Source organism: Ruditapes philippinarum, unplaced genomic scaffold (assembly GCF_026571515.1).
Source record: "Ruditapes philippinarum isolate M1 unplaced genomic scaffold, ASM2657151v2 ctg2196_1_1_1_1, whole genome shotgun sequence".
Taxonomy (NCBI): domain Eukaryota; kingdom Metazoa; phylum Mollusca; class Bivalvia; order Venerida; family Veneridae; genus Ruditapes; species Ruditapes philippinarum.
Window position 1 is genome coordinate 255780 of NW_026860476.1, and position 27797 is coordinate 283576.

The following is a 27797-nucleotide window of genomic DNA, read 5'->3' on the forward strand; positions in this document are numbered from 1 at the left end:
TCACAACTGTAACATTGAATAATTTACTATACGGCGATAATTCACTTACCGGTGCTCAAAACGAAACAATTATATCACATATACAAATATACATACAAAAAACAAAAAGATTTGATACATAGTAATATTCGTTTGAAAAGAAAAAGGTCCTCCAACTCCATAGTAGTAAAGTGACTTTCTTTCTTTCTCTTGTTCCTTATCTCTTTTTCTCTTCTATTATTACTTCTCCTCCAATGTACATGTTTTAATAATTAAATTTCTCAACATATTAGTTTAATTAACCAATCACTAAACTAAGCAATATATCCCTTTAAAAATGAATTCATACTCGTGCTTATACCTCTATCTAACAGCAATGTATCTTAAATTTAGTTCATGAATACTTGACATAAACATAGTATGTATAGTAAGAAATCAAGAACAAGTCGATATGATATGTATAGTTTAGTTTAGATATTTATATTTTGTTACCATTTATTTGAAATTTGTTAAATACTGATTACGGAGAGAGTTTTCAAAAAAGCTTTACAAGCTTCCTACTCAATCCGTAAATTTTATTTTATGTAATTTATTATGTAAATGTGTGGATTATTAATAAAATATTGTTTAAACTAAATACAAAAAAAATGAAACACATATCCTTATATGATGAAGGCCATATTTCGAGAATTAAAAGTGTCGGGAGTGGACTAGTAATGTATGCATTACGGCGTCATACATTGGTTATGTATTTTCAAAAATACTGAAGGGAATGGTTTGAAACTTTACAAATTTATTTGAGAGCATGATAGTGGGTCACTTTCCAAGGTTCATAATGATAATAATATTAACATGATAATATACTGGTATAGATTGAGTTTTAAACAGAAGCTCCTTTGCCAAATCAAAACAAAAATCTGCAATAATATATGCATCAAAATATTCTTGTATGTTTCAAACAGGTTTTGTAATTAATTCGAGCAACAGCTGATAGTTCCTCAGATAAGATCATCCTCGGCACTGATAGTGTCATCATATTCATGGAAGATCTTACTTAACTGCAAGTTAATAATGTGTATTCATGAAAGTGTTTAGTTTCTAGTTACATTATAATAACTTTAATCTATAGTTTTCTACTGATATGTATTTTAAATTCTACCGATATTTATTAAAAATTTTATTTAAATCGTATTTTCAAATTGAAATTCTATGTCTAATAGCGTTTCTTTTTTTTTCTCTTTTTTTTTGACATGACTTTTTCCGAGATTTGTGTACAAATTGATATAGGGCAAATAACGTGTATGCAGATTTCTAGGCCATTCAATGAAAAATAGCAGAGTAAATTCTGAGTACATGTTTATTATTTCTTCGTTATCCTCTGCATTTTGCTTTACAAGATATTTGTAAGATTTTCAAATTTGAAGTCACCTTAGTGTTGTCACAATACAAACAGGTCAGTCTCTCAATACAGGCCACTGCGTTTTGATACTTTACTATTTATTAATCTTGCCTAACCAAGTGTGTCAGTAATTGTCTTACTGTAGTTAAATCATCATGTATCCATAGAACCAATGGTCTGACTAACTACTATTAACATCCATTTAGCCAGCTGAGTAATTTCAAAAGACAACATGTATTTCAAATTTAATATGTAACATACCCAGAAGGACAAAACATGCACATAATATGTAAGATATAAATAAAAGAAAAGCTAAACAACTCCTTTAGTTTTTAATTTATTGCATATAACTTTATGATAATACTTAAATGAAATAATTTTCAGAAATACCTCCGTACTTGAACATTTGATAATAGGATTATACAGAAAATATTGAGAATATTTAAATTACTTAAACTTAAATTATGATAGTTCTAATTTTCACAGTCTAAGGTAGATAATCACAAATACATCTTATCATTATCTAGCTAATATCCCTTACATGTATGAGACATTACCATATACTAGTACACTCTAAGAAGCACATCTTACTTAATATTCAACATAAATATTTCTTATAATTTCTAGTGGAAAATCAATATACATGCAGCATTATCTGTAACAATCTCAAAAACAATTCACATGAAATTCTTGCTAGCACTTGCAACAATTTGAAATAATCAGAATTGTATGACTTTTTGCCGAGTGATGGTTGATCAAGAAAAATTCTCATTAAAAAAGAAATACATAATGTGAAAATCAGTGCCCAGCCTACTAAAAACTATCAGAGGAATATTTTTTATGGTGAACATTTAATTCTGTTTACATATAATATTCATGTATATTAAAGTACAAAGACATTGCATGTGGCAACTCTTTGAAGAAACAACCATAAGGTTATCAAAACAACATTATTTTACTGCTTAATATTTCATCAGCTTTATACACTTTAAACAAACTGTACCCTATATTTGAAATACACGTCAACCCATTCATAATTTTGACACACAAAGTTTACACAATGATATAAACAATAACAGAAATATAACAGAACAGAAATAACAGAAAATGGGACTTATAAACATAGAAATAAAAGACTATTCATAAATAAATAAATGGGTGGGATCTTCAACATATATTTAAATAATTATTTAGAATTTATTTAATAAATGTCCAGTCATTAAAAAAAAAAAAAAATAACAAATATTAATAAACATGTAAATCCTCATCAAAAATAGAAAATTAATAGGAATGACTTTCTTTACAAATTGAAATATAGAGCATGTAGAAGAGGCATGCATATATTAAAAGTAAAATTTTAAAGTTTCAATTATTATTATGCTTTCAATTTTTTGTTTAAAACAGGTATTAACACAGTAGTCTATGGATATCATAATTAAACACAAGTCAGAAAACTATATTACCAGTAATTTTTTATGTTATCAAATTATCACACTAGGCATGTAAGTATGGTTTTATCACAATAATTCACAATTGCATAACGTCTTGAAGATATCACATTTCAGTTTGCCATCAGAAAACTGGTGTCATGCTTTTCCTTTGGATTACTGCATTGTAGCTCTGTTAATTACTTTCATGTCCAGATGGCATTAAGATATTGTATATTAAAATAACTGATGTTATAATATATAATAACTTTAATAACTGATGTTATACCATATAAAAACTGGAGCTATATCATATTATAACTGATGTTATATCATTATTATATAGTAATTGGTGTTACACCATATAATAACTAGTGTTATATCATGATGTTGATTTTATATCATATAATAACTGATGTTATATCACAGATAACTATGATATCACATACCAACTTCTTTAATCCTTTAAAGTATCATAACCAAACAGTTTTAACCTACAAACATGCTGTTCTCACTTTGTTTACAGTATATCACAACCAAACTGTTTTTCCCTTTTCCTGAATATTCCTTATACCACACTTTCTGTAGAGTATACACCATAAATTCTTCATTATCTGCCCAAAACCATTCATCATTGTTTATTGCATAATATACCACACTGATATTGTATTTTAATGATAAGCCAATCTTGTTTTCAAACATCATCAAAGATAGGTTCTTTGTTGTTTAGATACCAGTATAGGGTTAAATATAATGCTACTACAGCACAAAGTCCAGTTAACACTATCAGAATGGTGTCCTGAAAAATAAAACAAGGTTAAATTATGTGATAGCTAACTGATATAAAAACAAAATCTCAAAGATCACATTAACAATGTTTGGATAATAGCCCTATAATACAGACTGAATCTTGACAATGCTTATAGCAAGTTAAAACCTGCAAATTTAAAACAGATTTTATCCAGAAAATGACTGTGTGTTTTTGATAGTCTACTGGTTTCCTAGCAGTTTCTGGCCACAAATCGCACTTTTTAACAAATAAAATAAAAGTCAGTCTAGGGAGAGGTACAAAACTTTGACAGGACAAAGTTAGGTACCTGTCCAGCATTGCCATGTGATTAATATTGCACATACTTTTTAATTTGAATACAGGCCTAAAATGTAACTACATTGTACTTTTTTCACTTTTATTCAAAAATTCAGAGCAGTTTTCCGGACCTTTTTGATTTTGAATATAATTCAGTACCATAAAGCAATATTAGGATGGTATTATCAGACAAACAAAACTTCCCAACCATTTCCGTGGCGTCTGCAAAAATATTTTCCAAAGTATTGATTTACCGTAAAATTCCTAATAAACACCCCTCCCCTAATAAAGGCCCCCCCAGGCCTTTTGATAAGGAAAACAATCTACTTCTCAGTGCTGAACTTATAATTAAAGCCATAATTTTATTCAAATCATTCAGAATCCATAGTATTTTATAGTAAACACAAATTTGTATAATATGAACTTTAAAACCTTAACACTTTTTAATGTTATTACCAACACTCGCTAACACTAAATGTATTTACAGTGATTTTTGGATTTAGGAAAAACTGTATTGTAATAATAGCCCCCCTTTTGGAAAATGTTTAGCCCCCGGGGGCGTTTAATAGGAATTTTACGGTACCTAAAATGGGGTCTTAGTTATTGCGCATGGATATTCAAACTAGAATTCCCTATGTTTTACTTATTTTTGAAAGTCGCAAGTTCTCTTATCTAATTTTAAATAAAAGGCAAAACTTCAAAACATATAAATCGTTGTACTATTTTAAATGCTGTTTAGCATAGAAAACAAATGTCTCTATCTAATTGATGAAGTAATGTGGATGCCTCACTGGTAAAAATAGACTGTACTGGACGAAAATGATAAACGGCCGGAAAACTGCTAGGGACGGAAACTGCTAGGAAACCAGTAAGCAATCTGTATTTAATAAAATTCACTTTATCAATGTTAAGGGGCAAGTTCATTTGGTTTGTTCTTCAGATGTTTTATAAGTTTTTGTTTTTTAAGACAAATTTAAATTGTTATTACTCAAAGAATTTACTGATATCTCACTATTAGCTAAAAGCAATTTATATTTTTTCTACAAGCTTGACACATACACCTGATTGAAATTCTACATTAAAATAAAATATTATAAAAAGAGCACAGCATGCCTTGTTAATGCTTGTCTGTTCAGGGCAACTACCTGGAATTTTGACAGAAAGGGTGATAAATCAAGAAAGTAATTGTGTGCCTTGTCTTACAACTGTGTCTTGTTGTGATAAGTAAATATTCCAAGTTTCATGTTGATCACTTTTAAAATGATTGAACATGTTGAATATTGTACTACATTAAAGTTTTTGCACAACACAGACATCATAATTGCTTGACTTTACCTAGGAAGCAAATGAGCTTTGTTTGTTTGATTGGGTTTTAAACCACACCGACACAGTATAGGTCATATGGCGATGTTCCAAAAAATGAGCTATTACTGGTGTAAGTTTACTATAATACATGTAATACTGAAATGACAATATAGATATTTAGTTGTTTGATTCAGCCTTGCTGGTATTAAACAAAGCTTCTCCAATCACACCTACTTACATGGATGGACAATTTTATCTTCACCTATCACTGCTAATCAAAATTTGTAACCAGCGTACTGCAGATAGGATATAGTAGCAAAGGCAGAATGGAAGAAGACATTACTTCAAATTATTTGTACAAACCTTGACTGGTGTAGAGGATTTTTTTAGATCATGTGCAGCTTTTGATGCTTTTAAGCTTTTCTTTGCCTTCTTGTAGTCTTGTTTTCCTGTGAAAACGTTAACAGGTTTATAATTTTTTGATAAACGATAATGTTTAAATTTGTGTGAATAATAACACTCTTTGGAAATATTAACTATCAAAATTAAAGCAAACAAGAGCTGTTGGTAGAACAGTGCACTCTACTATTATCACTCTCAGTGCTTGAAAGTAAAACAAGAGCCTGGATAATGTACAGTTTTCTAAGTTGAAAAAGGGACATTATTCTGTCAATCAACATCAGAGTTACTGGCATTGGAAAGTGACCTTCTTTTATGCTCTTCAATAAGTGTGTGAAGTTTTAACCCATTCCTTTCAGTACTTTACAGATACTAACTTGCAAACAAAAAATTTGAAACCAAAGTTTGATGTTGACGCCTGGGTGAGTACAATAGCTCTCACTATTTTTCAAATAGTCGAGTTAAAAATGAGAATGGAGACTTTCTTTTGGTATGATCAAATGAGTCTGATGTTTCTTTAAATAGGCAGCAATGATAATTATGTACTAATTTCAATTTAATAGTTGGGTTTTAAACAGCAAAGACTACTGTCAGATGTCACCTACATATTATTTAATGTGAGAAAAGTAGTCAGGTTGAAAACAACATCAATAATAAAGTGTGGTTAGCAGCATTACGCAAACAACCATAGCAAACCAAATAGATAATTCTTAATACATACCTATCTGTTTCCTGTACTGATCAACCTGTGTACCATGGATTCCTGATGCATCTTTCTTCCCCATTTTAGAGCTATATGAATAATTAAAAGTGATTAAATAGTTTTTTTAATTTAAGTTATCAACATTCATTTCATTTGTCATTTGCTGCTATATCTTTGATGCAAATATTTCAGCACACATGTAATTATATATAATATATCATAATTTACTGACTCAATGAAAAAATAAATTCTTATATTAGATATGGGAAGACGCAAATTCAAACCTTACATTTAACACAACAATATTAAAGAGGTACTGGAATTGTAAAAGGGTCAAGCAAAAATAGCTCCTTTAAGCAGAGAATCATAGATAACAATATATCTATCTATATCTACATCATACTGCTTCAAAATTGTTTACGATTACACTAAGCAGGTAAAAATTGTATACATTAAATTGAGAGACAGCTATGAGATACAAGGGAATCCGGGAACCAGTTTCTAGCTCTTATTGAATAGACCCTTTGGTTCTGTGTATAGCACTGATACAATCATGCAAGGATTACCTGGATTTCTTACCAGTTCACCTCTATATAAATATAGTTAAGTATAGGTTAGTGTTTGTTAGTCAGCATGATGAAATTAAACCTGTCTGCCAAGTGTCTGGCAGTCACACCACAAGTTTAATGAAATGTATGATTTTACAAACACAAAAATACTTAAAATAATGTTTTTGAATCTTTACCCAGTGCAGGCCTTTTTAGCTTCTATAACAGGGGCCGATATAAGGCCCCTTCACAATTCAAAATTGCACTTTTTTTTCACAAAGTGGAGGAAAAAAATTCACAATTTCAAAAGAAATTTCACAAAATATTGGGAATTTGTCTTTTTTGAAATACATTGTTTACCTTCCAGTTAAACATGATTTACGCCATTTTCAAGAACACAGAAATAGTTTTAATCAAGTTAAATGGTTTAAGCACATATTAAGCGAGTTAAAGTACCGACTTGAAGCAGATTTTCCGGTTTCATAATGTCGCTAAATGCCAAATAATATGTTTTTTTTTCACAATTCTATGACAAATTGCGCTTTTTTCACAAAAAGAACAGGTCCAGGCCCCTTCACAATTTTGAAAAAAAATGCCCTGCAGTGTGAGTATGATATGCTGATTTAATGGGATAGCATTATAAGAAAAGTTTTTGCTGATAAAATGAACATATATGTACAATGTAAATGAATCAAATGAATCAATGTATTTGAAAATTGGAAACATTTCACCTTACATTTCTAGTATAATTTCAATTATAATTATTACAACATATTATCTCATTGCTTTAATCAGGGTCTTTCATTTCTCTCAACCCCCGGTATGTGCATGTCATGGTGAGGCACAGGGCATCGGCAGAAGATTTGGAGTTTGCCTGAACTTTGCCTCACCAAGGACTTGTTGACTGGTTAAGATCTACGCATTAATTTTGTACATTTAAGGAAGGTCCAAGAGACCAAACTACCACCACAAAGCATTTGGGTGTTTAGCTTCTATCAAGATGTACAAACCAGCTGCTGATGTCCTGACTGAAGCTGTGAGGAATGACCCTACAAAGTGCGGGAGCCCTAGAATGAAGTAACAGCTTGACAGGCAGGCACTTTCAGTCATCGAATTTAATACGGGGAAGTCAAAGAACGGGCCCGCGAAGCGGGTCCTGGTTTTGGCATGCCCGGCAATAGACTACATGTGTATATTTAAAAGAAAATCAAATAAAAAACAATTAAAAAATATATAGAATTCTATACCTATCAATGAAATTTTCAGTGTCAGTTCTAGTCGGGCGCCGCCATTTACAATGTAACTCAATGATAATAGGCAGGGTATTCCGATAACGGAACAAATCTCAACTTTTCGGATAAATAATAAACGTTGAGTGGTCCGAGTGAAAACGGAAGCGATGCATGTAATACCGAATGACACCTTTAAAACGGAAAGAATGAAAGGAATTTTTAAACGACTTCCCTGTGCAGAGGCTTTGCCTAATTTCATATTATTTTGAATTACTGGCCCGAATTCCAGTTTTATATTTATTCTACTATATATTTAACTAAATTTTTTTAAAATTTACACTGGTCCGAACTAATTTTCACTGGCCATGGGCCACCGGGCCAGTGCTAAATTCGATGACTGCACTTTGCAACAGCACCAACTGCTCTTATCAGGGATAACTCACCTTTTCATATTGTCTTGGAATACAATACAACAGTGACCTACTTTTGGCTAAAAATTCATCTCTTTTAACTTGGATTATACTCTGTGGAAATTGCACCAAGGTAAATTATCCCCACTATGCTTCAAAATTGACTATTGTCTATTTGTGACTTAATGGGAAAATAGACCCTCATCATTAATTTCTTCAGCATTTGACTTGTCAGGGTCTTCAGTGGTCTTCCATTTGTGAATCTAACTTTGAACCACAGGAGCTTGACATCAATAATTGAAAAATATAAGCAAACATTTAAGAAATAACGTCAAATTTACCCCTGTATACAATAAATAAATTTGTATAGAGGCGTATTTTTGCCGTTGTTTCTTAATTATCTGATCAAGCTCCTGTGCTTTTTGTCTAAATTGATTGAAATATCATGATCTTTTAAATAACAAAATGGCCAATAACGATCTGTTTTAAATCATGATTTTTTCCTTACTAATCCAAAAGATTAAATGACATGACAGTTCATAGCAAGCAAAGAATTAGTAAAATGAAATAAAAAAGTAGACTTTGTTTACCTTTTTAGACAGAGTTGCTTGCCCTTGCCACGGTTGACGGTGTATTTGTACTTTTCCTTTCTTGTGAAAATTAAACATTGTTGGGTATATTCCGATTATCGGTATCAGGAATGATAAAATCCTTGGGGTGATATTATTGCTAATCATAATTAATGTTTTATATGACAAGTGGACCTTTCCCATGTAATAAAAAGCTAAAGAAGTATCATTTACATTGTTGACATTTTTTTACAACAACCACATCAGACAATACATCTTACATACTATAATATGACTCAGGTATGAGAAAGGAAAGCATGTTGATATTTTCAAAACTGTTCACCCTGTCTTTAATTAGTTGCTTAGAATTGAAACTTACCATATTGTGTAAATTTGAAAATACTTTATACAAAAAATGTAATCATATCAATAGTTTATTTATATGTAAAATGCCTCCAACAGGACTGTCAAGGAAGGTTAAGTTCGCAAAGCTTTTATACAGTTTTCTTCTTTTTTCATGCACAACCTTTTTCTATTTCTTATCTTCTTTATCTAGAATGTTTTCAATGAACACCTTCTGTAAATTGTCATGTATACATAAAGGTGTCATCTGACTTTTGGCTTCTTGAACAGTCTAACTTTTGTATGGGTTCTTGATCTTGGATACAAATAAAATCATTTACCCAGGTGAGGTCAATCTGTAATATAAACAAGAGGGCCATGATGGCCCTGAGTCCCTCACCAGAAACAACTGCTTTCCAGTGTTGGAATGTCAATATATTCTAATATTAAATTTGAGCATAGAATATGTTTAAACAATAATTTGAATAAATGCCATGACCTGGGGTATTTAAGCTTTAGCTTAAACGGGGCTGATCAAATTACTATGAGAAAACTTGATAAAAGACTACTTAAGAATGCTACAAAGTTTGGCGATCATCTATCAATTATTTCAGTAGGAAATGATGTTCGAAGGTTTTTTTCTATTTTCCTATTTTTAGCTTTAGTGGCCCCTAAAAGGGGCTAGTCAAATTAATATGAATAAACTTGATAAAAGAGTACCCAAGAATGCTTCAGACAAAGTTTGGTGATCATCCATCAATTGGTTCTGAAGTAGATGTTTTAAGGTTTTTTTTTCTTTTTTTTTAGCTTTAGCGGCCCCTAAAAGGGGCAAATCAAATTAATATGAGCAAACTTGATAAAAGATTACCCAAAAATGCTACAGACAAAGTTTGGTGATCATCTATTAATTAGTTCTGTAGGAAAAGATGTTTAAATGTATTTCTATTTTTAGCGGCCCCTTAAAGGGGCTAATCAAATTAATATGAGCAAACTTAATAAAAGACTACCCAATAATGCTACAGATCATCAATCAATTAGTTCTGTAGCAATAGACGTTTAAATGTATATCAATTTTTTAATTTTAGCGGCCCCTAAAAGAGGCCAATCAAAATAATATGAGCAAACTTGATAAAAGACTACCCAACAATGCTTCAGACAAAGTTTGGTGATCATCCATCCATTAGTTCTGTAGAAATAGACATTTAAAGGTATTTCTATTTTTAGCTTTACCGGCCCCTAACAGGGGCTATAATCAAAAGAATATGAGCAAACTTGATAAAAGACTACCCAAGAATGCTACAGACAAAGATTGGTGTTCATCCATCAATTAATTCTCTAGAAATAGACATTTAACGGTATTTCTATTTTTAGCTATAGAGACCCCTAAAACGGGGTTTATCAAATGAATATGAGCAAACTTGATAAAAGACTATCCAAGAATGCTACAGACAAAGTTTGGTGATCTTCCATCAATTAGTTCTGTAGAAATAGACATTTAAAGGTTTTTCTATTTTTAGCTTTTGCGGGCCCTAAAAGGGGCCAATCAAATTTATATGAGCAAACTTGATAAAAGACTACCCAAGAATGCTACAGACAAAGTTTGGTGATCATCCATCCATTAGTTCTGTAGAAGAAGATGTTTAAAGGTTTTACTATTTTTAGCCCTAGAGACCCCTAAAAGGGGCCAATCAAATGAATATGAGCAAACTTGATAAAAGACTTCCCAAGTATGCTACAGACAAAGTTTGGTGATCATCCATCCATTAGTTCTGTAGAAGAAGATGTTTAAAGGTTTTTCTATTTTTAGCTCTGCTGACCCCTAAAAGGGGCCAATTGGAATGACATGAGCAAATTCAAGTGTGACTGTCACAAGGATGCTACAGACCAAATTTGAAGTAAATCTGTCCAGTAGTTTCAGAGAAGAAGACGATTGTTGACGCATGATGACGGACGCCGGAGCATCCCCCTTTGATACTAATAGCTCACCCTGAGCCTTCGGCTCTGGGGAGCTAAAAAGCGCAAGCAAATACTTTCTGAAGTAATAACTTTTATGTATATACCATCTTTCACAACTGTATGGTATATAATAAGTGCCAAAGTTTCATCCCAAATAAAAATAACAAATAAAGCAATATTAAAGAACAAAACACACACTAAAGCTTTACTTTTATTAGTGTACATGTAGTTGTTCACTATAGTTTATTAGTTTATACAATATAACATATAAAGCACTATATAAATAAAATGACAGAAAATGAAAGGAAAATATCAAGACTAAAAATTCTTCAAAGCAGCATGCCTCCAGATTCATCCTAATTTCACACACACACAAAATGAAAGTTATTTAGCTGTAAAATATTGTGAAGTAAACAAAGAAAATAATTTAAACATTGCAAACAGCACTAACAGCGCATGTAAATTACCAAAAATAGGTCAAAATATGCAAAAACAGCCCTTACTGCATTAGTCATGCAGTGGAAATATGGTGATGAATACTACAAAATCTGTGTTTAATCACACATAACATGTAAATTATTACTTGAATTTTGAAGTTTTCTTTTAGTTTTCTTTAAATATTAGTACATTGTTCTCAAGTTTTATTTTCTTGAAATATTTTGACTCATCTGGAGGCATGCAGCTTTAAATGTACATTTTCCAATGAAAAACAGACCAGTTAAAATGTGCATTTAAACTACATGTATTTCAATCTAATTAGAATATAAGTTAATCAAAAAACCTTTCATAGAAATGAATTTATAAGTTCAAGACACATTAACATTATGAATATTATAAGCTACTTTCAAACTTCTAACAGAGAGAGAAACACGAAAGTATTATTTTATACACAAGAGCATCACAGTAATACCACCAATCTCTGACATGTAAGCTGCTGTATAGCTTCCTCAAATGTAAACAGATTTATTTCTTTAATCAGATCTTATACTTTCTTTTGATCACACTTGAGAAAATAAAACTTTGAAAATAACATTCACTTACTATATTACATACTATGCTGGACAGAAATAACAATATAACAAGAATCAAAGACTGTATCTATAAGAACATCTTATTATCTTTGGTAGTTACAATCAAACAATCAACTTTTGTGTGTATATTCTAACAACTTTCACATTAGAGCTGGAATAGGTAGAAATGTAGTACCCCAGCATTAGGTTGATGTTGCCATATTACCGTCAGGTATCCCATCTACCCATTTCTATGACTTTAAAACTTGAAAATTCATCTTCCTTCTTTCATCCTGGCACTCAAATATGTATGTAAAAATGGCAACAAATCAAATATCACCAAAGTGCCATGTCTGCCAGATTTTTAGTCTCCTGCTATATAAGCAGGAAACAAAATGGAACAAATTGTAAAATTTTTAATTAAGCTACTGTGATGATGGTGTTTTCTAAGGAAAAGATAATTGTTATTTTCCACCTTTAAAACAGATATGTACATAAAAACATGAATCTTGCATTTTGTTCCAAATATAATGTCCCTTGCATACATATACTTCCAGATCTAAATACATGTACTTTTAATAGATACACTAAATCTATATAAGCTTTACTATATGACTTACATGTATGAAAAGTAGTACCTGTGTAAGGAACTCATTCTATCTCTATTCCACATATTGTTTACTTGCAAAAGCTCAAATTTGAGAATAGCAAGAGCTGTCTGTAAGAAAGCCATTTGGCTATTCTCAAAGCTTGATACAATGAAGTGAAGTCAGAACAGATCTGCAAAAACTTGTAAGTTAATATTACACCAAAATTAGAGCATTATCAACGAATGAGTCATGTATTCTTCCCTGGAAAAGATTAAATCTATATATTTATCACCATGAGATTGATTTCAAAAGAAGATATTGTAGAGGTAGTGTAAGAGAAAAAGACCCCAATAAAAGCTTCAAATTTCAATTTCGATAAACTAAATTGTTAAACAATCCAAAAAAAGCAAAAGCAGTATGTTTTATATATTTACAATTTATTCAGATACTAAACATTGTCACATCATTCTTGCTTTTTTCATTAAAAAAATCTCAGCAAGCATCATAATGTATTACATGTATACTATTAAAGCAGCATGCCTCCAGATGAGCAAAAATATTTCGATAACTTCAAACTTGAGAAAAGTGTACTCAGAGTTTAGGAAAAGTAGAAAGATTCAAGATTCGAGTAATATTTCACATGCTATGGGCGATTAATGGTATTTTTTTTCATTATGTGTGACTATATTTCTACTGCGTTACTAATGCTTTAAGGGTAATTTTTCGCATATTTCGACCTCTTTTTGAAATTAACATGGGTTGTAAGTGCCATTGGTAATGTGTAAATTGCCTATACAATATTTTGCTTTTAATTACATTTTCAAAATTTACATGAAAATAAGCATTAATCTGGAGGCATGCTGCTTTAAGCAGGTATGTCTTTATTAAAACATTTTTTCTACTATGAAGATAGCATAATTAAAGATCAGAAAATCTGCATATCATCTTTAATTTCACATTCAAATATGTACATTTTTGTAATAATCATTTGGTAAGAATAATAATATGTACTTCATAGCATTTGATTTGTTAAAATAATGTAATTAATTTTCAGGTTTTAAACAGGTTCAAAATTTAGCTGTGACATTATATTACATGAACATCTATCTATCTATCTCTGGATACTGCCAACCCCTCTTACAAGTGTTAAAGGCAGGAATTTAGTGCACGTCGGATTGTTAGTAAAAGGTGAAAAGAAAAGCTAAAAAAGAAAAGTCCAAACACTGACATGCTTGGAAGGTGATCATGAATTGATAATAAGAGTATATTTACTGTCTTTGATAGGATACTAACCTCATCCAGCTGAATTTCTTAAATGAACTTTTTTAATCATAATAAAAATATGTGAAAATAGAAAAATTTATTCACAATATGAAAATCTCTGTCCAGTACTGAAATGTAAGATTTAACAGTTACATCTAAATACACTAATTGTGAAATTATCATAGTTACATGTACTAGTATATTGGTTTGCAAAAACATAAGCTGTGCACAGCTTTTTTCCTATTATTTCAGAGAAATCTTACAAGACTTATGTACAACAAGATATGTTTGTAAAACATGTATGCCCCCTATGGGCAGCCAATAAGTCTTGTGATCAGGTTATTATGCATGACTTCTGACCCAGTGAACAAAAAATTAATAAGGGTTTTCTACTGGTTATATAAAGTTTGAAGTTCCTAGGCCTAAGCGTTCTTTAGTTATTGATTGGAAACCGTTTAACTTACAAGGTCAATGTGACCTTGACCTTTGACCCCAAAATCAATAGGGGTCATCTATTGGTAATGACCAATCATCATATAAAGTTTGAAGTTCCTAGACCTAAGCGTTCTTTAGTTATTGATCGGAAACCGTTTTTACTTACAAGGTCAATGTGACCTTGACCTTTGACCCCAAAATCAATAGGGGTCATCTACTGGTCATGACCAATCATCATACCAAGTTTGAAGTTCCTAGGCCTTAGGGTCCTTAAGGTATAGAGTGGAAACCGTTTTTACCTACAAGGTCAATGTGACCTTGACCGTTGACCCCAAAATCAATAGGGTTCATATGCTGGTCATGACCAATCACCAAACCAAGTTTGAAGTTCCTAGGCCTAAGCGTTCTTTAGTTATTGATCGGAAACCGTTTTTACTTACAAGGTCAATGTGACCTTGACCTTTGACCCCTTGACCCCAAAATCAATAAGGGTCATCTACTGGTCATGACCAATCACCATACCATGTTTGAAGTTCCTAGGCCTAAGGGTTCTTTAGTTATCACTCGGAAACCATTTGGTCTATGGACCAACGGACCGAAGGACAGACAAATGCAAAGCAATATACCCCTCTTCTTTGAAGTGGGGGCATAATAATACTAGATCTACACAACATTTAAGTATTGCTTTTAGAATTTAATTACTGAGAAAAACTTGTGCAATCAAAGAAAACAGGCAGATACATATACTTAAATTCACTATACATAAAAAATGTAAAAAATAATAGGAAAATTATTGTGAATCAGAAATGGGTCTGTGAAAACTGTTTCATGGTATCATTACATTTGCTAAATATCTATCACTAATGATAACAGGAAGTATATGAGTTGTGTCATGACAAAACCAACCTAATGCATTTGCGACCAGCATGGATCCAGACCAGCATGCGCTACCGCGCAGTCTGATCAGGATACATGCTGTTCGCTATCAGTCTCTCTACTTGTTATAGGGTTTGTAAGCGAACAGCATGGATCCTGATCAGACTGCGTGGATGCGCAGGCTGGTCTGGATCCATGCTGGTTGCAAATGCATTATGTTAGTTTTGTCATGACACGGCTCATATTTTGATGGTTTCAATTTTAATGCTGGTGAAGATAACACATATAATTAGAAAGGTATATAACTTTCTTATACCCCTTTTACCATAAGACATTATGGCAAACTGCAATACAAATATATTGATATAGTATATAAACTTGAGCATAAATACCAGCAAGAATATTTCTCAATAAATAATCTATAGTGCCAAGGCAGCATGCAGTCTGTGTTGTCTTGCCAGAACAAATACTGTTTCATAAATTTGTACTTAAAAACACTTATTTCAGCAAAGACAATTAGATATTTAAACAAACCTACTCGCTATACAGAATTACTGTTATTAAATGGAATACACAGAATCCTTGGCTAAAAAAAATAAACAATACTGAGCTAAATTGCTAAATATGTAACAAATACACTTTTTAAGATTAATAAGAAATTTTTTTTAGATGTGTACAAAATTCTAACAATAACACTTAAAATCAAAAATAAATTCATTTTTTTAGATGGCAGAATTGTTTAAATTTGACTGTATACAAATGTCTCCAGAGACAACTAATCAATAATGTTATATGACTTGTTTACACTTAGTTGATTATCTTTACACAATAACAGGTGGTTAATTAATGTATTAGAATGTGCAGAACACTTTTCAACTCTTCAAACTGAAAACCAATGAGAGGAATTGTTCGTATGTAATCGTCACCCAGCCATCTTGATCTGAATCGTGCTGTCTGAATGCACTTGTTAATGTCTGAAATAAAAAATAACAAATACTCCTTCAATCTGCCTTATACATGTGTATGATCTAAACTCTGTACATGTTATACTTTAGTATGTAAATATGTTTCAAAATTTAAATTGCTTTTAAGTGTATTATTTTGCTGTCTGTGGACTGTAAAATTATTGTTTCAATTGTGATTAAGAAATAATATATGTATAAGTACTGGCTGACCAGTGAACATGGCAAAACCGTGAGCAGATAGTAACAGTTTATTATGATAAATACAAACACAGGAAAACTTAATAAAATATTATTTTCTTACAATTTCATGTCATTAACTTTAACTAAAGATTTATTTAGGATCTAATTAAAAAACATACTCCCTATTTAAATATGATATACATGTACTGTGTAATGAAATTTTCAGGAACATATACTGTAGTGTAATATATATTTTACCTGATTCAATTTAAATTTAGATTATTTTACCTATAACCAGAAAATTAAGATTAAAATAGAAGTATTTATTGCACCATCATTAATAATTTGTAAACAATATACTATGTACAATATAATATATTCATGAATTTAATGAGCAAAACAATATACTACATAATCAGAATGAAGAAATTATTCCTCACATAGTACATAAACAAAGGATATTGAATGAGTGTAAGTTCAATACTGAATTCAGTGAACAAGTTGAATAAAATCAAATTTTGCCGAGCATTATATAATTTTATTCAACAAGTTCAATAAATTCAGTAATGAACCTACACAAATGTAATATTCTATTTATCAAAGACTGTTTAAAGTGAAGAAAGAATCATTTTTCATTGCTATGCCTATAGTGTAACGCTAACATTTAGCATATCTATAACTGCATGTGTGTATATGACATCACATCAAAATATATACACATACCATGCAATATCATTTTTACACAGTCACAAAAGCGGGATGGGTATGTGATAATTGTTAATATTAAATTTCCAATTTAAAAAAGAAAATGTTAAAAAGTACCAATAACTAACATCATGAATTACATTAGTTAGTCTTTTTCATGCAACAATGAAATAATGAAACCATTAAAAGAACATTAAGAAAAGGAGCTATACTAATCATTGTATTATACATGTATTACACTATTCTTCATTTTCACATAAATCTTTTTTATCATTTATATTAAACTTTTTCAAAATTTAAAGACACAAATGTTATTATAAATGATAAGATAACAAACAATATACATGTACTGTATTGAACCATGAATGCTACAAGATCATTATCCCAAATCCATGCATACATTTTTTTTGTTAGTATTTATACACCCAAACCTTTAAATTTACAGATAACCAATCAAGATTACATAAAGAAATCATTTTATTTTAACATTATATTTTCCAATTTGAATAATTTAGTTATAAGCAAGAGCAAATTTTTTAGTTAAACTGGCCACCCGTAATTACAAACCATTTCTTTATAAAAGCATATTTATCTTAAACAATAGGATTCATGTTTATTTAAGGATAGGGTTGACTATATATCATGCACCAATATAGAACTACTTAAATCTAGGCAAACATACCTGCATACAACAACAACATTGGATAAAATCATCAAAGGAAATCTGCCCTTTTCCCGTCCTGTCAAATTTCTTTACCAATATATCGTAAAATTTCTCAGAAAGCTTGTAGCCTGAAAGTTCAAGTGTTAAATTATTACCTGCATGCAAACAGCGCATTGAATAAAATCGTCAAAGGCAACACTACCTCTACCCGACCTATCAAACTTCTTCACCAGCACGTCATAAAACCTGTCAGAAAGTCGGTATCCTGAAAGTATCGTAAAATATAAACCATGCAACATCAGTCTAAATGACTGTTAGTCTGTTAAGTGTGTCAAATGTTAAATCGTGTTAGTTAAGTACCGAAGTGTAGGTTAGTAAAATCAGGTCAAAACAAAAAACCCTTTCAATCTATACAGGGGTTTTTTTGGGGCTTATTTGGTCATATTTCCAATTGAAAACTTTATATTATTTATTATTTTCCCAATCCACAAAAAAAAAATCCCAATTGAAAGTAACAAAATAAAAATATTGAATAACAAATTCTAAAACCTTTGAAAATGAGGGCTTCTTCACTGCTATGATGCTTAAATGTTTGAAGATGCCATCTTCAGAGAGTGATTCTTTGTATATGTATTCATTTAATCACTGCAAAATTTAAGTCATGTATTTTTTCCAAATTTTTAACAAAACAATGCTAAAATTTCCCAATTCCATGACTTTGAGTCAAGTTCCAAAAATCTTGGGGAAAAGCACTGCTTTAATTCAGAAACCAGGTCAAATTACTATTTTCTTGCTTCCCTTTCAGCATACATCCCTGTGTCAGTCATGTATCAGGTCAGCTAAGAAGTATTTATTTCTTACATGCTAATAATAAAACTTGCTTCCCCAGCTTTATATTCAGCATCTTTTATAGTAATCACTGTGCTATGTCAAAGGTCAAAATTAAAGCCTAAAAGATCAGTAGCAAATTCTGAAATTATTTAGATAAGTTTAGAAATAAGTTTATCTTTATTTAGATTAATGAACTTAATGTGTGTCACATCAATCACCTATAATGTATATTCATTTCCATAATAATAATTCAAACTTAGGAAGACTTGCCGAAATCTAATAGTTAACTTGAAACAGTGTGGCCAAGAAAGATAACTGTATTCAAACAATGTAATCATCAAGGGAGATAATTGCATGCATGCTATTATTCTATTCTTGTACTATAATTAGCAACAGTCATGTGAGACAACTGTAAGTACATGTATTAAGTTAGTATTAAACAGAAGGGGAGGTAACTGCATGCAGTCACACACTGTTACCTGCATAACGACACAGCATTGTATAAAGTCATCAAAAGATATCGTTCCTCTACCAGTACGATCAAACTTCTTAATTAATATAAAATAAAATCCATCGGACAAACGGTACCCTGAAATACCCATCAAAATTTATAAATATATCGGGTAACATTAAATCATGTAAGACTCCTTATTCAGCTAGCTGTCATGTTGATTAAAAGTCTGCCCTAATATCTTGATAATCGCATGCTTCAGATGATAAAAATTTAATACAATGTATATGCCAACACAGATTTTCTACATAAATCATCTCATTTGCTCATTTCATTAAAGTCTGTATAGACATCTTGCATAATATTTCCGATAAAGAACTGAGATCACTTGAACTGCAACAAATTTCAATTACAATATCACGGAAAATTCTGCATTGTGGTGATTAGTCTTAAAATACACAGATAAACTTGCACATGTAACACCAAAACAAAGTGTAAAATAGATTGTATGTGTCAGTTTATTTCCCACGTCTGGTTGGAATAAATAATTTTAGTCTTACAAACACTTTCAAGGTCATTAGGTGTCATTATGGTTTCATCAGAAATAAACATGTGTCTGGAGGTAGAGCCAGTTTTATTTCACTCAATGTATAGCATACTAACAAAAATATGTATAAACAGGTGTCTGGAGGTAGAGCCAGTTTTATTTCACTCAATGTATAGCATACTAACAAAAATATGTTGAATGTCCAGTTGGTTTCATACTCACTGAAACCCACAACAGTGAAAAATTGCTGGAACAAAAACTTAAATTCACAGTTATCAAGAGTATTTACAGTTTTGTCAAAATCAACAACAAAGGTCATCATCAGGTTTGTTCCGGTTGTCTTGCCTACTAGTAGAGGCTCTGTGGAAATATGTCTCTACCAAATGCCTAGCAGAAACGGTATACGCCAGGATCAGTTTTTTTTTAACTAAGTCATTTTACATCTGGGCAGGGTTACAACTTATCCGTAGACCATCACTTCCCTACATGCCATTTATATACATAACATCAATTTTATTGACATTATTTGGCTAGTGGCGTATTGATACATGTGTAAATTAGGAAATTACTAAATACTAGATCTTGATTCACCATTTATTAAGAAGATTAGATCCTAAATGTTGACTTGGTATTCACATCTATGTAAATTAAAAGCAGCATTTCCCCTCTCAGTCTAGTCCAAATTTTGTTTCAAAATGTTTAAATCTATTTATGAAAGTAAACCAATGTTATTTCATATATATTCTATCATTAAAATTTTAATATAACCAAGCTCATTCTTACCAAAACTGGTCAAAGCAGTTTTCAATTCATTTTTATCTATGGCACCAGAGTTATCTCTATCATAACTACGGAAGCAGTTCTGCCAATCTGTCACATATTTCCACAGTGATGAAAATTCTTGGAAGTTTATAGACCCCGAGTTATCTCTATCAAACATTCCTGCAAACATAGTATTAAGATTAACTTTAAATTATAAATTAATATACATGTACATGTATAAACATTCACACTCATGCACTACAGATCTACAATTCACTAATTTCAACAGTTATAACAGAGTAATACTGATCAACATTCTTTTTATAACAGACCTTTATTTTTTATCAGGCTACATAACCTGTTTCAGAAAAGACAACTTGTTTCATTGATTACTTTTTAAAACTTTATTTATAACAACTTTTAAAAATGTCAAAAAATCCTAGAAAAAAGTAAACGTTTTTTCTCCAGCATAGCTTGAAAGCACTCTTATTATAATTAACCTACTGGTAATAACCTTATTCAACTTAATGTTTAAATCAGTTTTTGTCTGTTTTTATAATAAAAATTACACTGCTATATAATAAAATTTTATAGCATTATACCTATCATCAGTCTGACGGTTTCTGGGTTGAATGGTGTCCAAGTTCCTAAAAGTATAGGAAAACATTAAGTTTTTTTCTATTATGTAAGCCCATTCAAACTTAGTTTCTCAATGTACATGTAACTACAATATAATTATTATTATCATTAAAATAAGATGTATGGTATTTAAGATATATTTTCGTAAGATAGTGTAGAAATGTGTAAGAAAATGTATAAAAGTTTGTATTGTTCAGCATCACTTTAAATAATACAATGTAAGACAGCAGCTATCTTGATAACTCAAATATTTCACTCACAAATTACATGAAACAGTGGCACAAAACAAACAGCATCAAATAATATTATGTATAATCAAATTGTCTGTAAATATGTGCCACTCCCAGGACTTTTACTTCTAGATCTTATCTCTATACATCTATGCATAAGGGAAATTAATTTTTTTAAAATCAGATTTACCATTGCTCAAAGCTGATGCGAGTTCATTTGCCGTAATCTGACCGCTTCTATCTTTGTCCACTCTGAAAAAGTAAAAATAGACCAGGTTAATGATTGACTGGTGCATATCTTCAAAGATGACAAAATTTATATATTAGTACATGTATCTTATAGGGTGCTGTGAGGGCATACTTCAAGAACCTGCTTCTTAAGAGAAGCATGACCTGTATGATGGATTTGTAAATAATGGTTTATTTACTGGAGAAGCGGGGATGTAATGGAACAAGAGCACCACAAAGGCAGAGCAATATAGTATATTATGCATGAACACCCAAATATAAATTTGTTTGAGTAATCAAAAATAATCTTTCAATTAGGGTAGCGACCAAATCTTGATTATTCACCACTTCATTTCAAATTGTGACATTTTTCTTTATGCCACTGCATAAGATATGATGTCTAAACACAGCTAAAATACAATTTAAATAAACTCTTCCAGGGTTCTCAAGACTTCTCAATTTAAACAGTGCCTCTAGGCTTACTTAATATGATTTGTGATACACACTGGGATTTTTCAGAAACACTTGCAGTGTTTCCCACCTAACTAGAGGTTTACTGGTACGAAACCCAGGTAATCCTTGCATGTATCAGTGCTTTACACTGGGCATGTAAAAGAACCAAGGGATCTATTCAATAAGAGCTAGGGACTTGTTCCCGAATTCCCTTGTATCTCATAGCTGTCTCTAGAGTCTGGTAAGGTAAGCACCCTACTGGAAATAAGTGCTTGCACTTTCATAGGTACCCCTTGACCGCCTGGTCTAAAGAAAATCAATCAGGGCTCTCGATTGACACGGGGATCCGGGTTTTGACTCGTGAAAATCGGGAAATGCACAAATTTGACACGTGATAAAATCTGCTCAAGAGTCAATTTGCCACATGGGATTTTCAGCTATGCAATAATAATTACCTTTAATCCACCCCTAATTACCTATCAAATCCTACATATGTTCAAATCTCACTCATTAAAAATGTCAACAGGCAGTATAAGCCGTGTATAAAATGCTTTACACACGGCAATTGTTTATACCCTGTGCACTGAAGCGCGACAATTCAGTGGCTGCAATTTGACAGTGCTAAAAATAGCTCTACACAACTGATAAGAATTACATACTTGAGGTGTCAATTATTGATTGCTTTTAAAGTTTTATAATACGTCTTTGATTTACTTGGAGTACCTGTGCATTTGTTATTTCTTTTTCCATTAAATATTCCAAGGTACATTTTGGTATTTAAAATTAATATGATATAGCATACCAGTAAAGATAATTTTTTTATATTTTATACATTTAATCAGAAAAGCTGCTGCTTATTTTATTCTTTCACAGCAATTCATTTTTTTGTTTTATTTGGTTATTTTTTGGTGGAGGAGGTGGGGGGAAGGTATAGACATTTATAATTATGGATTTTTTCTGTCAATTTAGACTTTAGAATCTCCAAAAATGACCTCCAATACAGTCATTTTTGTAACATAAAAATGATTCATGTAGTCAAATGACACTAGAAAAAAATGATTTGACTCATGAAAATTTTGGCCAGAGTCTTTGACTCGTGAAATTCTGACCCTAATGAGAGCCCTGTCAATCAATCAGTGTTAATACAAAACACACACATAAAAGTGGATTAAAATTCATACCGGTACTTGTATTGCTAATTGTCCACAATTCACTCATTAAAACCAGTGACATGTGCCTCATGTAAATATACGGGTCCGACTAAAAGCTGCTAAGGATTCTTAAAACGCTCCTAAGTGCAATTTTTACCAGTCCTAACTTTAGTGTTATGTTTAAGACTAACAAATTATTATTCTTGATGAAATGCACCCCAGGAGTATTTATAATAGGACAAGGCTCATTCCTGGATGATTCCATGTGTGTGTGTGTGTTTGAGTTTGTTTACACTTGCCACAAGAAAGAGACCATATGGGCGAGCTAATGCCTAATTCCATATTAAATATTGTAGTCCCTAGAAATCCTTTGTGCAAAGGACTTCTAGGGACTACAATATTTAATATGGAATGAGCTCGCCCATATGGTCTCTTTCCTGTGGCGAGTGTAAACAAACTCAAACACACACATGGAATGAGCCTGGTCCCATTATAAATACTCCTGGGGTGCGTTTCATCAAGAATAATAAAGGGAAGTCAAAGTCTGGGCCCGCAAAGCGGGCCCGGGCATTGGCTTGCCCGGCTATAGACTACACGTGTATATTTAAAAGAAAATCAAATAAAAAAAAACAATTAAAAAATATATAGAATTCTATACCTATCAATGAAATTTTCAGTGTCAGTTCTAGTTAGGCGCCGCCATTTACAATGCAGCTCAATGATAAAAGGCGGTGTATACCAATAACGGAACAAATCTCAACTTTTCGGATTAATAATAATCGTCGAGTGTTCTGTGTGAAAACGGAAGCGGATACATATAATATCGAATGACACCTTTAAAACGGAAAAATGAAAGGATTTTTTACCGACTTCCCCGTTCATAGGCTTTGCCTAATTTCATATTAATTTGTTAGTCTTTAACATAACTTCATAAGGCTAAAGTTAGGACTGGTAAAGATTGCACTTAGGAGCTTTCCAAGAATCTTTCCTAATTCTTGTACCTAAAATAAGGTGATGAGTTGACCAAAATGATGACGAGCTGACTGAATAAATAACGAGCTGACAGCAACGAAAATTAAAATTATCATGAAACTATTTGCAGGCTGGTGAAAATGCCTGATCGGGCTTATGACATAAAAAATAATAAAAATAATAAAGATATTTCTTTTAAACTTTGTTTGTTTATTCAGAATAGCATTTGAGGTAAACAGAAAGAAGTTTACTTGGCTACTACAGCTCTTTTGTGAGAACTATTTCCCCTTTTTCATGTTTTAACATCTACATCTACATCATACTGCTTAACAATCAATTCTGATTATGACTAGCAGGCGCGTTGTCAGGGAACTGTTAATAAAAAAAAATATTTATATGCAAATTTAAAAGTTAAAAGAATAAAAGTTCTACAAGACTATTAATTTAAAAGACATTGTGTGCGATTTAGAATTTATAGAATGGGTTAAGCCTCTCAATAAAGATGTTTAGACTGGGGCTAGACTGGACAGTTAGAGGAAGGCTATTCTAAAAACGTATGCTACTAGGAAAGAAAGAATTTTGATGATATTGTGTCCTCGAGTAGGGTATCAGGTAGTTCAGATATCTTGTTTGGGTAAGGTGTTGGTGGTCAACAAAAACAATGTTGTTTTGGATTTTATACAAGTAGGTTACAGCACTGATGTTTCGACGCTGTTCAAGGGTTTGCCAATTAAGATCATTTATCATTTTTGAGACACTACTTGTATAGTCATAATCATTAAAAATGTATCTAGCAACTGATCTTTGTACTTGCTCTATCTTATAAATAAAGTATTTCTGCCAAGGATGCCAAACTATGGAGCAATATTCAACCTGAGGTCTAACATAGGTCTTATATGCAGTTTCTTTTATCTTTTTATTTGGAGTTTAAACATTTCTTCTAATGAATCTGAGGGAGTTATTTGCTTAAGATGTGATGTTGTTTAAAACAGTTTATATGTTTGGTCCATGAAAGGTCTTGACTAATAGTGACTCCTAAGTATTTTGCTTCTTGAGTTGAGTTGAGTTGGATGTTGTGGAGGGTATAAGGAAATATTACAGGGTTTCTTTTTCTTGTTATCCTGAGAACTTCACATTTGTCAGGGTTGAACTCCATGGACCAGTCTTTTTCCCATTTTTCTAAAGCATGAAGGTCATCTTGGAGGGTTTGGGCATCTTGTTTAGATCTGATGGTTAGGTAGACAACAGTATCATCTGCAAAGAGTCTAACCTTACCTTTGACACTATCTGGGAGGTCATTTATGTACGAAAGGAAAAGGCAGGGACCTAATACCGAGCCTTGGGGGACACCTGAGAGAACTGGTAGTATTCCTGATTTTTGACCTTCAACTACAACTTGCTGGGAGCGTGACTTAAGGAAGGAATGGACCCAATTTGTAACCTCATAACTTATACCCAATCTTTCTAGTTTACTCACAAGTTTGTGATGGTCCACCTTATCAAATGCCTTACTGAAATCCATGACTATGACATCAGTTTGTTGGCCACTTTCAAGATTGTCATGAATTTCCTGGGAGAAGCTTACTAACTGGGACTCACAACTCCGTTTTGACCTGAAGCCATGTTGATAGGGGCTAAGGATGTTGTGTTTATCATAAAAGGACATAATATTGGACACTAAGATGTGCTCCATCAATTTGGACGCTATGCATGTGAGGGAGATTGGTCTATAATTGCTGGGTTTGCATTTTGGGCCTTTTTTGTAAACTGGGGCAATTATTGCATGCTTCTAGTCTTCTGGGACAATACCTGTTTTAAGTGAGATCTGGAAGATGTGGGTCAGTATGGGAGTAACCTCTTGATGGAGCTCTTTTAATAACCTAGGGGATATTTGGTCAGGACCAGAAGCTTTATTTGGGTTTAGGTCTTTTAAAAGTTTCTTCACACCATCTTCCGATATAGATACTTCTGGCATAGATGGGTGGTGTTTTGGAATAAGCTTCTGTTTGCAAGCCTGGGATAAGCTAAGGGGCTGAGGCCGAGAGAAGACAGACTCAAACTGGGAGTTAAGGATATCTGCTTTTGCAGCCGGATCAGTAAATGTTTGACCTTCTGATTTGAGGGGTGCCACACCACAGCTTTCAGTTTTATTACTTTTAACATATTGGTAGAATTTTTTATTTTTCACATTTTGGGAGTCTTGGCTAAAAATGACAGAGTCTAGGTATTGCCAGTATGCTTTCCTAGTTTCTCTTTGGATTTCACTTTTAAGTACTTTGAGCTTTTTGACCAAATCATTTGATGGGGACTTTGACCTTTTAATGTTTGAATAAGTTCTATCACGTTTCCTAATTTTGCGAATAATGGACTTGTTTAACCATGGTAGATCTCGACGTAAAGCACATTTATTAATTTTTGAAGTCCTTAAAAAATGTGTTGAATGTGTAAAGTATAACACAAAATAGGTTAAATAACTTCTTTATGGTCTAATTCATTGCGCCAACACCTGTTAACATACATTTCCTTCAGTTTTCAGAGAAAACTTCAAAGTATAATGTTCAGTTGCTAAGAATTTTCAAAATATAAATGCCAGAAACAATATTTAATCCAAATATATTGAATTAAGGTACTGGCGCAATAATCTAGAGCAAAATGAATTTGTTGGACACATTTCTATTAAGAATTTTATGTTACAACATAATTTTTATGAACTTAAATTTTTTTGTTGTCAGAAAATGGTAAAAAGGGAAATAATTCTAAGAAAATAAAAGATAAACAAAATTAATCTATATTGATTTGTTTCATATATAAATGCTGAATAAACAAAACAAGTTAGAAAGAAACAATTTAATTATTTTTCTAGAAATATGATATTTTATGTCTTAAGCCCGATCGGGCATTTTCACCAACCTGATTTGATGATGAAAAATATTTATATAAAATTAAAAAAAAGTGTCCCAAATATCTGTTATTTCTCTAAATCAACAAAAAGTCAGGTTAGCTAAATACAATATTTCGGGAGACTGATATGTTATACCTTTGAAAAACACTGTAGAGGAAGTTTTGATCAGGCTGGCCCGGCGGAGGGGCACCTGGTTGACCATATCCTTGTTGCTGCTGTCCGTAGTACGCCATTTTGCAATATTGGTCTTGCGAAATATCCGAAACTTCCGAATAAAGAAGAAGCTAAATTTTTAAAACTAACCGCACGCGTTATGAAGCTCGAGAAGAAATACATCAAACAATAAAACGCAAAGTTTTTTTTTAACTATTATCACGGATTTATATCACATGTACAGTAGCCTAATTTAGATCCGTGCTATTATGTTGAAAATCGGTTCCTATGATATCGCGGGTTCTATGATATCACGATATTTACATTTTCTGTGGCTGCTAGTAAAAGGAACACACGATGATGCTAATATTTTTAAAACTGGCACACTAAATTGATTTTCATCTGCCAATAAATTTAATTTTGGGAATAATGAA

At 31.8% G+C, this 27797-nt stretch overlaps 2 protein-coding genes across 6 annotated transcripts; both read right to left on the reverse strand.

Annotated features, from left to right (window-relative positions):
• Nucleotides 1-1290: 1290 nt before the first annotated feature.
• On the reverse strand, nucleotides 1291-8642 carry LOC132760230 (triple QxxK/R motif-containing protein-like). 2 transcript variants are annotated; one of them, XM_060752165.1, is made up of 4 exons: nucleotides 8523-8642; nucleotides 6318-6388; nucleotides 5561-5646; nucleotides 1291-3604 (listed from the first exon to the last, which is right to left on the reverse strand). In XM_060752165.1, the coding sequence occupies exons 1-4, from the start codon at nucleotides 8528-8530 to the stop codon at nucleotides 3500-3502; spliced, it is 270 nt and encodes an 89-aa protein (XP_060608148.1). In that variant the 5' UTR covers nucleotides 8531-8642; the 3' UTR covers nucleotides 1291-3499. The 2 variants fall into 2 exon arrangements, with proteins under 2 accessions (XP_060608148.1, XP_060608149.1); XM_060752166.1 differs by lacking the exon at nucleotides 8523-8642 and adding an exon at nucleotides 7858-8490 and having other exon boundaries at nucleotides 1292-3604.
• Nucleotides 8643-11554: 2912 nt separating this feature from the next.
• LOC132760232 (programmed cell death protein 6-like) lies at nucleotides 11555-27498 on the reverse strand. Of its 4 annotated transcripts, XR_009629830.1 has the most exons (7): nucleotides 27346-27497; nucleotides 21695-21756; nucleotides 21238-21282; nucleotides 20657-20815; nucleotides 18063-18172; nucleotides 14778-16504; nucleotides 11555-14641 (listed from the first exon to the last, which is right to left on the reverse strand). XR_009629830.1 is itself a non-coding variant. In XM_060752168.1 (6 exons), exons 1-6 carry the CDS (start codon nucleotides 27441-27443, stop codon nucleotides 16403-16405), a joined length of 576 nt encoding a protein of 191 aa, XP_060608151.1. In that variant the 5' UTR covers nucleotides 27444-27498; the 3' UTR covers nucleotides 11555-16402. The 4 variants fall into 4 exon arrangements, 3 of the variants coding, with proteins under 3 accessions (XP_060608151.1, XP_060608152.1, XP_060608150.1); XM_060752168.1 differs by lacking the exon at nucleotides 18063-18172 and adding an exon at nucleotides 19355-19464 and having other exon boundaries at nucleotides 11555-16504; nucleotides 27346-27498; XM_060752169.1 differs by having other exon boundaries at nucleotides 11555-16504.
• Between the last annotated feature and the right edge of the window lie 299 nt (nucleotides 27499-27797).

Coding starts and splice junctions, on each gene's coding strand:
- LOC132760230 (XM_060752165.1), bottom strand. Junction 5,647..6,317: donor TCAGTACAGGAAACAGATAG/GTATGTATTAAG, acceptor ACGTTTTCACAG/GAAAACAAGACTACAAGAAG. Junction 3,605..5,560: donor AATCCTCTACACCAGTCAAG/GTTTGTACAAAT, acceptor TTTATTTTTCAG/GACACCATTCTGATAGTGTT.
- LOC132760232 (XM_060752168.1), bottom strand. CDS start 27,443: ATGGCGTACTACGGACAGCAGCAACAAGGATATGGTCAACCAGGTGCC. Junction 21,757..27,345: donor CTCTACAGTGTTTTTCAAAG/GTATAACATATC, acceptor TTACTTTTTCAG/AGTGGACAAAGATAGAAGCG. Junction 19,465..20,656: donor AACTGCTTTGACCAGTTTTG/GTAAGAATGAGC, acceptor TGGGTATTTCAG/GGTACCGTTTGTCCGATGGA.